Here is a 16426-nt window from a genome sequence, read left to right as displayed (position 1 = left end):
AAAGAGTGGGAGAGAGGTGAATTGTACATGTATATCAATTAGATACTTGTATATTATACATATGTATTTGTATATATGGCAAGCGAGATTGGGAGAGGGAGGAGAAAGGCGAGCGAGATTGTGAGGGGGAGGAGAGAGGCGAGCGAGAGAGGGCAGAGAGTGGGAGAGAGGTGAATCGTATAGGTATATCGGTTAGATAATTGTATATTATACATATGTATTTGTATATTCTGGCGAATTATACATATACAAACGTGACTAATTATACAAACTCGGAGTCAGCCCACATAATTAATATATAATGTTAGTCGCGAGTGGTAATTATAGCAAACTATAACTATGATGAGTAATTAAGTAGTATAAGTTAGATGTTGTAGTGAAGAAAGAGTACTATTCATCTGATTTAACAGCCAGACGAGTTAGATATGATAGCAATCTTCATGTGTACAAAACAAAAGGAAAGACTGCATACTGGAAGGATTCATTAATCATATCTGGGCAAGTTTCTGGTCACAATGAACCAGAAGAAATACCAGAAGTTTGCAGGTAACTCTGTATTTTCTGCACTTGGAATTTCAATTCTATATCTTTCCTGTTTGATGCGTACACGGTGTTGAAGTTTTTGCATTATATCTTCAGACTTATGTCACTGCCTCAGTATAGCAGTTTATCTTCATTTCTTATTGATATTTGGATACTTGTTGCCAGTGGCGGATGTCATGTAGCATTTTCAGAAGTGATACTACATTATGAAATCATAACGTGTTTCTGCTTCAGCAGCATTCTGAAAATTTCTTTCAGTAAAGGGCAAAATTATTTGACCTTTTCCTAATGTCCAGGAAAACATCCCTCGAGTACATAAAGCATGTCATAAAACTAGAAGACACTCTTCTTGGCTTTTGGCTCCGGACTCTATTTTATTCTCCATATGATAGTATATGTATATCGGTTAGATAATTGTATATCATACATATGTATTTGTATATCCTGGCGAATTATACATATACAAACGTGACTAATTATACAAACTAGAAGTCAGCCCACGTAATTAATGTATAATGTTAGTCGCGAGTGGTAATTATAAGTAGTAAAAGTTTGCTTAACTGCGTAATTTTCTCATAAAAGAATAGTTTAGATACACATAATATCAGAAGCTCTCGGGCTAAATCCAAACCACTTGAAAGCTACCGAATGTGACAAAGGACAAACATTGATATGCAATTACTACCCTGCATGCCCACAGCCAGAGTTAACTCTTGGTAAGCATACAAATCCTGTTCACGTTATCATTCTACTTCAAGATCAGAATGGTGGGCTCCAAGTCATGTGTGATAACCAATGGGCCGATGTTCTCCAAAGATGTCTGATCTTTTCAGACTCTGAATAGAGACTGAACACCACGTCACCAAGCAGCAGCAAAAACCATCTGAAAAGACTATCATCATTCAGACAGAACAATGTCGATCAGAGTTACGCGATTCGCAGTACAATGATAAAGAGATTAATTTCAATTTGTTCCTGTAATAATGTTATGCATTATCAGATCAGTTACATATGGGATCCATTGGATCTTTCAAGTGATTATGACCTAGTATGCAATGTCAATATCCACTTATTATTACCCATATAAACCTACTTTATTAACAGTCATATCATCCTGAACCCCATCTCTTTTGAGGTCTGAAGAATTAATTTTCTTCCCACACAGGTTTAATTAGAGAACTGACCAGATACATTTCTAACTTCACATAATTATCATGTCTTAATTTCATGTGTATGCTCTTATAATTCTAAGAATTATTCTTCGCGATAGCTATTGCCGCTTGACAATAAATAGATATGTTGTTGTAAGAATCAACAAAAAAAAATTCCCATAAAAAGAACATCTTTTATTAATAAAAAATGAACTCAAGGCAAAGTTCAAAATAAAATTACCCCCTAAATGAAATTTCTTGTCTGTGACCTCAATTTTGTTAGTACCCTGCATGCTTACTCCCAAAAAATATGTCATGTACAACTTTGAATTATTATATTAGTTGTCCTATTAAACAAAGAAAACGTCATCAAGTCCTATCTTGCAACATTTACTATAGTTAGGTAGTAGCTACAATATTAGCTACAGGTTCGAATAAATCAATAATTTTTGTTTAGATTATATATTTGTACTATGATATTTATCCAATATGTATAAATATTTAATCGTAAACCCAAAAATGAGCTATAAGTATGTTGACAAATTTGAAACTCATAATCTTTAAATACTTGATTGAATAGTATTTCAGCATTTGCAAATACTCTGTTTTAGCATTTGTATTTTCCTAAATTTTAAAATATTTGAAATATTGAAAAACTTATTCAAATATTTGAACCAAAATCATGATGCAAGTGTCTACTTGTAAAGTTGGACGACATAGGTATCAGGTGAGACCAAGTTAAAAGGCATATTTATGTGTAACTATGCACATTGAGGGTACTCAGGGGTACATCGCCCCTATGTAGCTTGAGCTCGTGTCACGGAAGGAGGCCATCGATGACAAAGTAAAATATATTGCCACTAAATATCTCTTTTGTTGTTCTGTTGGTGTCTAATAATAGAAATTTTACGTTCTACATTGACGTCAAACTAACTAAAAGATATATATTTAGAGTTATCCTTGTTGAAAATAAGAAGAAAGACTATCCTGAAGTGAATTAGCAATGGATTATGAAGAAGGATGGGCTGAGATAAAGGCTATTGATGATACAAAGGCTGGTGTTAAGGGACTCGTCGATGCTGGAGTAGTCGAGATTCCTAGAATTTTCGTTAGGCCACCTCATGAACTTGCTGAGGAGTTGAATATGTGCAAGTCATCAACTCTGCAGGTTCCGGTGGTTGATCTAAGTGGTGTAGAAGTTGAAGATGGGCATAAGAAGATTGTTGATGAAATAAGGGAAGCATCTGAGAAATGGGGATTTTTCCAACTGATAAATCATGGGATTCCTTCAAGTGTTTTGGAAGGAATGATTGATGGAACTCGTAAATTTCATGAACAAGATGTTGAAGTGAAGAAAGAGTACTATTCGTCTGATCCAACGAGAGAAGTTAGATATGATAGTAATCTTCATGTGTACAAAACAAAAGGAACAAGTGTTAGCTGGAAAGATACACTCTTCATCTCTGCTGTAGTTTCTAAACCCGAAGAAATACCACGAGTTTGCAGGTAACTACTCTGCACTTGAATTTCAATTCTATCTCTCCTGTTTGATGTTGATGGTATTTTTCAGGAAAACATCCCTTGAGTACATAAATCATGTCACGAAACTAGCCGACATTCTTCTTGGCTTACTATCAGAGGCTCTTGGGCTAAAACCTGACCATTTGAAAGCCGCGGAATGTGATAAAGGACAAGTGTTGGCATGCCATTACTACCCGACATGCCCACAACCAGAGCTAACTCTTGGTACCGCTAAGCATACTGATCCTAGTTTTCTTACCATTGTCCTTCAAGATCAGAGTGGCGGGCTCCAAGTAATGTGTGACAACCAATTAGCCGATGTTACACCGATTCAACATGGTTTGATTGTTAATATTGGTGACCTTCTTCAGGTTTGCAACAAAACATAACTTTTTGTTATCATTTTTCACAAATTGTTACTCATCTGAATCTGATTTTGCAACAGATCCTATCAAACGATAAGTTTGTAAGTGCAAATCATAGAGTTGTAGCGAACAAGATAGGACCAAGGATTTCAGTGGCATGCTTCTTCAATGGTCTTTTAGCACCTTCAAAGATGTATGGTCCAATCAAAGAACTCATATCTGAAGAAAATCCCCCACTATATGAAGATTTTCAAGTAGTTGATTATGTTACCAAGTTTTTCTCGAAACCTCTTGATAAGACTGGTCTTGATCTTCTCAGACTGTGAAGAGAAATAGAGCACCATAAACCATCAGCTATAAGAACAATGTCAGAGTTTGTGATTTGCTGTACAATAAATGTCGTCTTTTTTTTTTTTTTTTCAAATAAAGGGATAATAATGTATGGACTATCATCGTTCATCCTCTTTTAGCAATATCGAATCAGTTTTGTATGATATCTATTGTATCTTCCAATTTTTGTTATTCAACTTATAAGTTAGGATCTTTTCACTAATATCATCATAATATGATGATGATGATGTTGTTGTTCAACGTTCTTGCTTCTGCATCTTTTCAAAAGTCATGTGGGCATTTATGATTTATAAAAACATACCTAGTAATTCCACTAGTGGAGTGTGGGAGGAGTAGAGTCTACACAGACCTTACGTTCTTTCCGATAGACCCCTTAAGGAAAAGGATACACTGAAAAAAAGAAGGAAATAGTATGATAATCAGAGTACAAATGACAGTAGATAGTAACAGAAATTTGACGATATGTAAAAGCTATGAAAGAAATACCAGCTACTGAGGACAAGAAATTATATGACTACTAATAAGGAAGAATAAGCAAGACAATGCTCTACTACCTACTAAATTGCATTTCTATGTCAGTCCTGTTGTTGTCGGCATTGTTAGATGTTGCATGAAGATAACAACTGTTGAATTTTAGAAAGACTAAATATACTGTTTCTTGTGTTCTTAGTTTTGCAGAAAATCTAATATGTGATGCAGTGGTGTTGCTTGTTCCCTATGAGTATTCCGTGTTTGTGTTCCCCTCTTCTCTTCATTCCCTTTATCAACATAAAAAGATCAAAAATACCCCGACCTATTGCAAAAGGTTTAAATATACACTTTGTTCATCTGTTTTGCTAAAAATATCCTATGATATATTTTTGGCAACCAGTTGACTTATAAAAACAGATGGGATATAGAATAAGAATATGATTTGTCTGCTCAACAAAAAGAAAAGCTAAGAAGAAGACGGTTGATTTGTCTTTGGATGAGAACATAAGCCCAACTATATTATTGGACTGATTTATTCTTTATGGGCTTCAACAACAAACAATAGAGGTCTAGTTCTAATAGAACAATTTCCTTGTAAATACATGTACATGTACACATATTTTTAGAGTAGAGTACTCTGGAAATAGTACATGTGCTATTTTTATGCTATGTACTAGGTAGGTACATTAGTTTATTTTATTACCATTTATTCCTATATATTTTCTTGTACAGTAGCTTTGTAGTCCCCAAGTTGAAGAAATACAAAATCCAGAAAATTTATCATGATCCTTTCTAGCATATTTCTTTCAGTATTTTGGTAATCTAGCTTTTAACTTAGAGGTTTCGCACTTATAATATAGAATGATGATGTATTATTTGTTATGAATAAAGGAAGATATTATAAAACTATGATGGGATGTTTAATATGTTCATGAAAACTATGTTTTGAAAATTCAACCATCTAATTAGTACTCTCTTTGTTCTCAGGCTGAATGGATTATGATCCATCAGATGAGAAAAAGGCTATTGATGATGCAAAAGCTGGTGTTAAGGGACTTGTTGATTCTGGAATAGTCGAGATTCCAAGAATTTTCATTAGGCCACCTCATGAACTTGCTGAGGAGTTGAATATGTGCAAGTCAACTTTACAGGTTCCGGTTGTGGATCTAAGTGGCATACATGTTGAAGATGGGCGTAAGAAGATTGTTGATGAAATAAGGGAAGCATCTGAGAAATGGGGCCTTTTCCAACTGATAAATCATGGGATTCCTTCTAGTGTTTTGGAAGGAATGATTGATGAGACTCGTAAATTTCATGAACAAGATGTTGAAGTGAAGAAAGAGTACTATTCGTCTGATCCAACAGCCAGACAAGTTAGATATGATTGCAATCTTCATGTGAACAAAACAAAAGGAAAGATTGCAAACTGGAAGGATACATTATACATCTCTGAGCTAGTTTCTGGTCACATTGAACCTGAAGAAATACCACAAGTTTGCAGGTAACTCTGTATTTTCTGCACTTGAATTTCAATTCTATATCTGTCCTGTTTGATGCGTACACAGTGTTGAAGTTTTTGTATTAAATCTAAGGATTTATTGAGTAGAGGTCACTGCCTCAGTACAGTGTTCTATCTTCATTTCTAGTTGATATATGGATACATGATGCCAGTAGCAGATCTAGAGTATAACTTAGGGATCACAGGAACTTAGTACCTTTTGCCCAAACCTTGTATATAAATATTTGACTGTGAATCCAATTATTAATGCATATCAACCTTGTCCTCATGTAGTAATCTCTGATTTTTTCCTTATGTCCAGGAAAACATCCGTTGAGTACATAAATCATGTTGTAAAACTAGAAGATATTCTTCTTGGCTTACTATCAGAAGCTCTCGGACTAAAGCCAAACCACTTAAAAGCCACTGAATGTGACAAAAGACAGTTAATGGTATGCCATTACTACCTGGCATGCCCACTGCCAGAGCTAACTCTTGGTACCAATAAGCATACAGATCCTGTTTTCGTTACCATTCTGTTTCAAGATCAGAATGGTGGGCTCCAAGTCATGCGTGATAACCAATGGGCCGATGATACACCGATTGAACATGGTTTGGTTGTTAATATTGGTGACCTCCTTCAGGTTTGCAACAAAACACAACTTTTTTGTTCTCATTTTTTCACAAACTATTACTCATCTCAATCTGATTTTGTCACAGATCCTATCAAATGACAAGTTTGTGAGTGCAATTCATAGAGTTGTAGCGAAAAAGATAGGACCAAGGATTTCAGTGGCATGCTTTTCAACGGAGTTTCTACCTCTCCAAAGCTGTATGGTCCAATCAAAGAGCTCATATCTGAAGAAAACCCCCCACTATATAAAGATTTTCAAGTAGTTGATTATGTTACCAAGTTTTTCTCGAAGCCTCTCGATAAGACTGGTCTTGATCTTTTCAGACTGTGAAGAGAGTTAGATCACCATAAACCATCAGATATAAGAACAATGTCAGAGTTTGTGATTTGCTGTACAATAAATGTCGTTTGTTTTTTCAAATAAAGGAATAATAATGTATTGACTATAATCGTTCATCCTCGTTTAGCAATATCGGATCAGCTTTGTATGATATCCATTGTATCTTTCAATTTTTGTTATTCAACTTTTAAGTTAGGATCTTTTCACCAATATCATCATAGTATGATGACGATGATGTTGTTGTTCAACGTTCTTGCTTCTGCATCTTTGCAAAAGTCATGTGGGCATTTATGATTTACAAAAACATACCTAGTAATTCCACTAGTGGAGTGTGGGAGGAGTAGAGTCTATAGAGACCTTACGTTCTTTCCGATAGACCCCTTAAGGAAAAGCATACACTGAAAAAAAGAAGGAAATAGTACGATAATCAGAGAACAAATGACAGTAGATAGTAACAGAAATTTGACGATATGTAAAAGCTATGAAAGAAATACCAACTACTGAGGACAAGAAATTATAGGAGAAATATTACGACTACTAATAAGGGAAGGATAAGCAATATAAGCAGCCCAACACCGGACCCTGTAGTTGCTTGTTCCCTATGAGTGTTTGTGTTCCCCTCTTCTCTTCATTCCCATTATCTACGGAAAAAGGACCAAAAATACCCCGAACTATTGCAAAAGGTGTAAATAAACACTTTGTTCATCTGTTTTGCTAAAAGTATCCTATGATATATTTTTGGCAACCAGTTGAACTTATAAAAACAGATGGGACATAGAATAAGAATATGATATATTCATAAATGATTCTTTCTTCTTTCATCTTTCATTCAATTTATTATCTTACCCTTTAATTGAGTAACAAATTGGAGAAGAGGAAAGGTTAGGTAGTTTAGAGAGTCAGTAGGCATTTAAAAAATAAATAAAGAAATGAAAGGACTCTTGTCTGTAACACCTTCTCAAGAAAACCAAAAGTTTTAAATATTAAAAGTTGCCATCAACATTCTCTTTTTTCTTCCTACTTTACATTTTTTATTTTATTAAAAATAAGTATGGGAAGTCATTACAACTCTTTATAAAAATATCTCATTTTTTTGTGGAAAGGTATTTTGGTAATCCAACTTTTAACTTGGAGGTTTCACAATTATAATATAGTATGACGATGATATGATGATTAAAAATTGAATTGATTAATATTTCTTACTACAACTACTCAATTATTTGTTAGGGGTTTTATTTAATAAACTGCTATTAACAAATGTTTATTTTATGGGATGTTCAATATATTTTGAAAATTCAACCATCTAATTAGTAGTCTTTTCGTTCTAAGGCTGAAATTAGCAATGGATTATGATCCATCGGATGAGAAAAAAGCTATTGATGATGCAAAAGCTGGTGTTAAGGGACTAGTTGATTCTGGAGTAGTCGAGATTCCAAGAATTTTCATTAGGCCACCTCATGAACTTGCTGAGGAGTTGAATATGTGCAAATCAACTCTACAGGTTCCGGTGGTGGATCTCAGTGACATTGAAGTTGAAGATGGGCGTAAGAAGATTGTTGATGAAATAAGGGAAGTATCTGAGAAATGGGGCCTTTTCCAAGTGATAAATCATGGGATTCCTTCAAGTGTCTTGGAAGGAATGATCGATGGGACTCGTAAATTTCATGAACAAGATGTTGAAGTGAAGAAAGAGTACTATTCGTCTGATCCAACAGCCAGACAAGTTAGATATGATTGCAATCTTCATGTGAACAAAACAAAAGGAAAGATTGCAAACTGGAAGGATACATTATACATCTCTGAGCTAGTTTCTGGTCACATTGAACCTGAAGAAATACCACAAGTTTGCAGGTAACTCTGTATTTTCTGCACTTGAATTTCAATTCTATATCTGTCCTGTTTGATGCGTACACAGTGTTGAAGTTTTTGTATTAAATCTAAGGATTTATTGAGTAGAGGTCACTGCCTCAGTACAGTGTTCTATCTTCATTTCTAGTTGATATATGGATACATGATGCCAGTAGCAGATCTAGAGTATAACTTAGGGATCACAGGAACTTAGTACCTTTTGCCCAAACCTTGTATATAAATATTTGACTGTGAATCCAATTATTAATGCATATCAACCTTGTCCTCATGTAGTAATCTCTGTATTTTTCCTAATGTCCAAGGAAAACATCCGTTGAGTACATAAATCATGTTGTAAAACTAGAAGATATTCTTCTTGGCTTACTATCAGAAGCTCTCGGACTAAGGACAAACCACTTAAAAGACACTGAATGTGACAAAAGACAGTTAATGGTATGCCATTACTACCCGGCATGCCCACAGCCAGAGCTAACTCTTGGTACCGAGAAGCATACTGATCCTGTTTTCGTTACCATTCTGCTTCAAGATCAGAATGGTGGGCTCCAAGTCATGTGTGATAACCAATGGACCGATGTTACACCGATTGAACATGGTCTGGTTGTTAATATTGGTGACCTTCTTCAGGTTTGCAACAAAGCACAACTTTTTGTTCTCATTTTTTCATAAACTGTACTCATCTCAAACTGATTTTGTAACAGATCCTATCAAATGACAAGTTTGTGAGTGCAATTCATAGAGTTGTAGCAAGAAATGCGGGACCAAGGATTTCAGTGGCATGCTTCTTCAGCGGAGTTTCTACACCTCCTAAGACGTATGGTCCAATCAAAGAGCTCATATGGGAAGAAAATCCCCCACTATATAAAGAATTTCAAGTAGTTGATTATGTCACTAAGTATTTCTCCAAGCCTCTTGATAAGACTGGTCTTGATCTTTTCAGACTGTGAAGAGAGACGTAGTCAGAATTTGTGATTCGCTGGACAATAATGTCATCTTTCCTATTCTGTTGTATATTTTCAAATAAAAAGGGATAAATCTAAAGAACATACTCCCTTATGTATCCTTCATTTTGTTCCTCTAATAATAATAATGTATGGGTTTTCATCATTCATCCGCTTTTAGAAAAATCGGATCATTTTCATATGAGATCCATTGGATTTTCCAAGTGATCAGTATTCACTGCTGTTTTAATAAGCCAACAATCTATTTTCAGGATACAATTGAAAGTGCTCTAGAATTTGCAGCCTTTTTTTTCTCTGGTGTTTGTAATCTTAAACCTTTGCTGGTGTTTAGTGAATTTGTTGGTGAAATACTACGTGGTAGGTGGTGATTTTTTCCTTGCTTGAGCAAGAAGGTTTGCACTTAAACATCATGTGTTGAAAGGGGCTGTTGTACCAGTATTATGAGAAGGTGAAGGGAGAGTGTTTTGTACGCGTATGTGCTTCTGGTTTTTTTGTCTTCTTGATTATAATAAGGAACTTGATAATAAAATGAATATAATTAGGGGTTGAATAATACAACTTGCAACGTTTATAATAACTTGATCAATTGATTAATATCAATTATTACAACCACTCAACTACTATTTGTTTTTAATGAACTGCTCTTAACAAATCTTTGTTTTATGCTAAAGGAATATATTATAAAATTATAATGGGATGTTTAATATGTTTATGAAAACTATGTTTTGAAAATGCAACCATCTAAGTAGTACTCTCTTTGTACCAAATCTTGTAAACTTTCTCAAGTTGAATTTAGCAATGGATTATGATCCATCGGATGAGAAAAAGGCTATTGATGATACAAAAGCTGGCGTTAAGGGACTAGTTGATTCTGGAATAGTCGAGATTCCAAGAATTTTCATTAGGCCACCTCATGAACTTGCTGAGGAGTTGAATATGTGCAAGTCAACTCTACAGGTTCCGGTGGTGGATCTAAGTGGCATAGAAGCTGAAGATCGGCGTAAGATCATTGTTGATGAAATAAGGGAAGTATCTGAGAAATTGGGCCTTTTCCAAGTGATAAATCATGGGGTTCCTTCAAGTGTTTTGGAAGGAATGATTGATGGGACTCGTAAATTTCATGAACAAGATGTCAAAGTGAAGAAAGAGTACTATTCGTCTGATCCAACAACCAGACGAGTTAGATATGATGGCAATGTTCATGTGTACAAAACAAAAGGAAAGACTGCACACTGGAAGGATACATTGTATGTTGCTGGGCTAGTTTCTGGTCACATTGAACCTGAAGAATTACCAGAAGTTTGCAGGTAAACAATGTATCTTCATTTCTAGTTGATATTTATGGTATTTTATAACTTAGTAGTCTCTGATATTTTCTTAAATGTCCAGGAAGGAATACGTTGAGTACACAAATCATGTCGATAAACTAGGGGAAATTCTTTTTGGCATACTATCAGAAGGTCTTGGGCTAAAACCGGATCAGTTGAAAGCTACAGAATGTGCCAAAGAACAAGGGATGGCATGCCATTACTACCCGACATGCCCACAGCCAGAGCTAACTCTTGGTACTGGTAAGCATACAGATCCTGTTTTCCTTACGTTTATCCTTCAAAATCAGATTGGTGGGCTCCAAGTCATGTGTGATAACCAATGGGCGGATGTTGAACCGATTGAACATGGTTTGGTTGTTATTATTGGTGATCTCCTTCAGGTTTGCAACAAAACACAACTTTTTTGTTCTCATTTTTTTCACAAACTGTTACTCATCTCAAACTGATTTTGTAACAGATCCTATCAAATGACAAGTTTGTAAGTGCAACTCATAGAGTTGTAGCAAATAAGGTAGCAGAACCAAGGATTTCAGTGATATTCTTCTTCAGTGGAGTTTCTACACCTCCAAAGATGTTTGGTCCAATCAAAGAGCTCATATCAGAAGAAAATCCCCCACTATATAAACAAGTTCTAGTAGTTGATTATGTCTCAAATTTTTTGTCCAAGCCACTTGATAAGACTAGTCTTGATCTTGTCAGACTCTGAAGAATCGCTACGCGAAAATGACCATAAACCATCAGAAAAGCCTATCATCATTCATACAGAACTATGTCATAGTTTGTGATTTGCTGTAAAATAATGTTCATTTTCATGTTGAAGGAACTATTGAAAGCAATAGTGCTTTGAACTTTTATGTGAAACTTTATCACAATGTATTGGAGTTCCTCCTAGTTGTACTAGTAAAATTGGGTAAAGCATGCGATTCTGTACTCAGGGGGGACTCGAACCCGAGACCTCTTGGTTAAAGATGAAAGAGTACTTACCACTTCACCACAACCCTTGTTGGTCTTGCTCATCTTTCATTATCCCAACAGTTATACATGAGTTTTTCACTCTCCTCTCATACACGGTTTTAAACATATTCACTCCGTCCCTATTTACTTGTCAAATATTTCCTCATTTGATTTCCCTTTTTACTTGTCATTTTTGACAAATCAAGGAAGGTCAATTTTTTTCTTCCTATTATACCTCTCAATTTATTAATATTGAGTTAATGAATCAATTAATAGGGATAAAATGATAAACTCACTATATCAATCATTGTTATTATTTTTAGGACAAATTACATAAATCACATACTTTTAAGGCAAAATTACAATCTATCCCTTAAAAGTTTATAATTACAGAAATCCCTCAAACGGATACAATAATATAAGAGCTGATACATTAATCTGATGTGCGAGATACATTAATCGTTAAGTAAGATACATTACATTTTATAAACGATACACTAATCTGATGCGCGAGATACAATAATATAAGCGCTGATACATTAAACTGATGCGCGAGATACAATAATATAAGTGTTGATACATTAATCTGATGCGCGAGATACACTACATGATACGCTAATTTGATGCGCGAGATACAATAATATAAGCGTTGATATATTAATCTAATGCGCGAGATACACTAATCTGATGCACGAAAATGAGGGATTTTGGAGATTTATAAAACTTATAGGGGATAATGGTAATAAGCAAACTAAAAGGTGGATTTCTGTAAATTTTCCTTTAATAAGTGTGTCTAGTCAAAATTTGTCAAGCAAAAAGGGACGGAGGGGGTATTTTTCTATCTCACTTCATGGTTATTGACTTATATTGCTATTACGTATTAATAATTGCTGCTAAATTAATTTGGAGCAAGACATTATTTTCTTCCTTTTATCTTCGTGCAACTTACCATCCAAAAAATAATTTAAATAATAATATTTAATTAAATATATACTTAATTTAGTGTAGGAATAAATGGTAATTCAACTTTGCACTTTGAAACTTCTCACTTTCAATAATACTAGTCTTTGTACCCCATACCTCAATAAATAAAAACTCTTATAAAGTTAAATAAATATTATTTTAAAATGTAATATCAACTTAACCTCACTGAATCCATCTTACTATTTTCTTCCTTTGAAAACAAGGGTGAAATTATAACATTATAATATTAGAGCGGTCTTGTGTGTAACTTTAAAACAATGAACCAAACCTTCCAAATATAATTTATAAAAAAGCACAAAAATGTCGAATCAAATGAATTTGATTCATTTAATATAAGGTAATCAGACTTAGTCATGGTAGGACAATGTAGAAGTCATACTTGATATTTCTAACCTTATGAATTCATCTTCCTCAAAATTCTTTTTGGTGTTTCTAAATAAAGTGAAGATGTCAAACTTGCTATACACTCTATTGTTAATCTCAGATCATAGATAGACTAGTTTGAAAAAAAAATATTAATGATCAAAATAGAAGATGGAAAAAGAGGAGAAAAGAAGGAACTTTACCATAGGAGTACGTAGAACTGCTAGTGGAAGAACCCAAGATGACAAATTCGCATTTGGTAATGGTATATATTGATTTAGCTGCAACTCTTCATATTTTTTAATTTAAGATTAAAAGGGGAAAAACCTTAATTCATGTACTTATTTAAGAACAATTATTCAGTTTTAATTATTGGCATAATACAAAATTGGACCCTAAACTTGGCTTCGAATTTTAAGTATGACCTCTAACTTTCAAAGTGCACAAGTAGGCACTTCAACTATCCAATTCTTAAACAAAAAAACACGCGAATCCAACCTGACATAACGCGTGATTGAGACACAATTCAGGCGCGTCAGGGGTATTTTTCGAGGCCCACAACAGTAAAAAAAAAAGAAGCGGAAATGACAATTTTACCCTTAATGAGGGGTCGAGGTAGGGGTGAAAAAAAAGAAATTTTGAAGTTGAAAATATTTTTTTAAAATAAATTTCAATTTTTTTTTGGGGTTGGAGGGGCTGGTAGGGGTTGGGTTGGGAAAAGAAAATATGACCCTACCCTTTTGTAATTTAATTTCTTTATTTTTTAATTATAAAATACGTGTAATTTTTTAATTACGTGACAGCCACTGAGTGGCTCAATAAGCCACGTAAGAGCGTTTGTATATCACACAATTTGGTTGTTGGATTCGCGTGTTTTTTTGTTTAAGAATTGGATAGTTAAAGTGCCTACTTGTGCACTATGAAAGTTAGAGGTCATACTTAAAATTTGAAGCCGAGTTTAGGGTCCAATTTATGTATTATGCCTTAATTATTTTACCAATTACATATGACTCTAAAATTCTAGAAGTTCTAATTGACTCTTGTTCTTCTACATAACCTTTCTAATAAATAACTTACCATTCAAAAATAATTAAAATAATATTATTTAATAATTAATTAACTAGATGTTTAATTTAGCTTAGGGGTAAAATGGCAATCCAACTTTTCATCTTTGGAGCTTCCCACTTTTAATAATACTAGGTTTATGACACGTTTGTTGCACGTGATTACCAATTTCAAAATATATGTTATAGTAAATAGTATTGCTTATTTAAGCGAAGATTTGAATAATACGCTTAGCAAAAAATAATATTGTAGATTCTTTTGTGAATGTTCAACGTGGATCGTCATATATATCTCTTATTCACGCAAACCTATGAAGATGGTCAATGAAATTTTTTATTACTTAAATGCAAAAATGTATATATTTATTTCAATTTAATGAGGTTCAATCATGTAATTAGTTTTATCTCACTAATATTACCCTATAGACAATATTGGCTTTGTATTTTTCTTGTCATCTAACCATATGTTTAGATAAAAAAACTCGGAACATTTTAAAATAATATATTTTGAAGTTAGAAGATCTTGTTAACTTGATAATACATTTGTGACATATAATACTTTATTTTATATACAAATATCTTCCCAAATATAAATATATATTTGCATTAATGAAAATATTTATCTAATAAAATTAACTATTAAATAAATAATAAAAATTAAAGTAATACAAACTTCAACTGGCATTATTAGTAGTCCTATAAACTTTTCTTCGTCTAAAATATTGAAATATTAAGAAATAGTAAATAAGTAAAACAAAAGGGCAATGTTTATATAGTAATAACTATTTTGAAGCAAACTTCATGAGAGTCTAGATCACATAAGTAGCATTGATAAATAAAATCATTCTTTTGTCTTTGAACATCAAAAATAAATCGTGACAATTCTCTAAATTTTGGAAAAGATATTCAGAAGCACATATCTATATCACAAGAGAAATTGTTAACAAAAACAAATGAGTTTAGACTACATCATGTTAACTTCATATATTGGAACATTACATACTAATATATATATAAAGGAAAAAAATAATTATTATATCATCAAAATTATTTTTCTCAAGTACTCGAGGTTATGGAATATACCCTCTTAGGATAGAACGACTTACTTCATCAGAATAGTGGTACCTCATATTCCGCTAAACTTCGAACTCACTCAAAGATAATAAATCACACAAAAAAAATATAAAATGCAAGAAGAAGAAGAGTAGAAGATTAAAAAAATTGTGGTTGAAAAATGAGAGGAAACCCTTCTATTTATAGTCAACAAAGGGTAGTATGAACAAAAAATTTTGTGTCTTATCTGAAAAGTCATGTCCTTTTTAAAAAGTCATGACCCTTTGGAAAAGTTGCAACTTATTGAAAAAGTCACAGCTCTTTGGAAAAGTCACAACTTATTGAAAAAGTCACAACTCTTTGGAAAAGTCTCAACTCATCGAAAAATCACAACCCTTCGAAAAGAGTCACAACTTATCGAAAAAGTCACAACTCATCGAAAAAGTCACAACCTAAGTTAGGGATAATATAGTAATTTAACATTCAAGTTAGGAGTTCATGCTTTTAAGGTAATATAGAATAGATATAGATATGATATATGATATGATGATGATATGATCAAGTTACACGAACATTCCTTTGGATAGGATTTTCATTATATAAGGGATTGAAATGTTTGATTTTGAAAAGTAAGTATAACATTAATAATGTATTTGTATTGGATTTGCGTAATATGGGGTGGATTTGTAGTTGAGTCATATTATAGGGGCATTTAGTGTAATTTACACGTAACTTATACCAATTAACTACCATGTTTCATTTAGTTTTCGGACGCTACATTCAATGATTTTCATTAAATATACACACGAAAAGGTTAAAGGAGGTTTAAAATCTATTGTATATATAAAAAAAATTAATTTTAATCATGTATAAATGATGTAATTTTTCTTTGAAGGAGCTTTGAATGAACCCCTCCATCCTTGCTAGCTCCGCCTCTGTCTACATTCATTACCAACAAAAATTATAGACGGATGG

At 33.4% G+C, this 16426-nt stretch overlaps 2 protein-coding genes and 1 pseudogene across 5 annotated transcripts; all 3 read left to right on the top strand.

The window, feature by feature from the left end:
- The first annotated feature begins 2697 nt into the window (after positions 1 to 2697).
- LOC102584532 (1-aminocyclopropane-1-carboxylate oxidase homolog 1-like) lies at positions 2698 to 3906 on the top strand. The gene is made up of 3 exons (XM_006354489.1): positions 2698 to 3200; positions 3265 to 3586; positions 3661 to 3906. The coding sequence occupies exons 1-3, from the start codon at positions 2698 to 2700 to the stop codon at positions 3904 to 3906; spliced, it is 1071 nt and encodes a 356-aa protein (XP_006354551.1).
- A 1437-nt stretch (positions 3907 to 5343) lies between these two features.
- Positions 5344 to 6992, top strand: LOC102596249 (deacetoxyvindoline 4-hydroxylase-like; annotated as a pseudogene).
- A 1157-nt stretch (positions 6993 to 8149) lies between these two features.
- Positions 8150 to 12070, top strand: LOC102596577 (1-aminocyclopropane-1-carboxylate oxidase homolog 1-like). 4 transcript variants are annotated; one of them, XM_015311891.1, is made up of 3 exons: positions 8150 to 8725; positions 9046 to 9367; positions 11491 to 12068. In XM_015311891.1, the coding sequence occupies exons 1-3, from the start codon at positions 8217 to 8219 to the stop codon at positions 11737 to 11739; spliced, it is 1080 nt and encodes a 359-aa protein (XP_015167377.1). In that variant the 5' UTR covers positions 8150 to 8216; the 3' UTR covers positions 11740 to 12068. The 4 variants fall into 4 exon arrangements, with proteins under 4 accessions (XP_015167377.1, XP_006354510.1, XP_006354511.1 ...); XM_006354448.2 differs by lacking the exon at positions 11491 to 12068 and adding an exon at positions 9442 to 9886; XM_006354449.2 differs by lacking the exons at positions 8150 to 8725; positions 9046 to 9367 and adding exons at positions 10414 to 11009; positions 11092 to 11413 and having other exon boundaries at positions 11491 to 12070.
- The last annotated feature ends 4356 nt before the right edge of the window (positions 12071 to 16426 follow it).

Source organism: Solanum tuberosum, unplaced genomic scaffold, assembly GCF_000226075.1.
Source record: "Solanum tuberosum cultivar DM 1-3 516 R44 unplaced genomic scaffold, SolTub_3.0 scf00174, whole genome shotgun sequence".
NCBI classification, from domain to species: Eukaryota; Viridiplantae; Streptophyta; class Magnoliopsida; order Solanales; family Solanaceae; genus Solanum; species Solanum tuberosum.
This window is presented reverse-complemented; position numbering and strand designations above follow the sequence as displayed.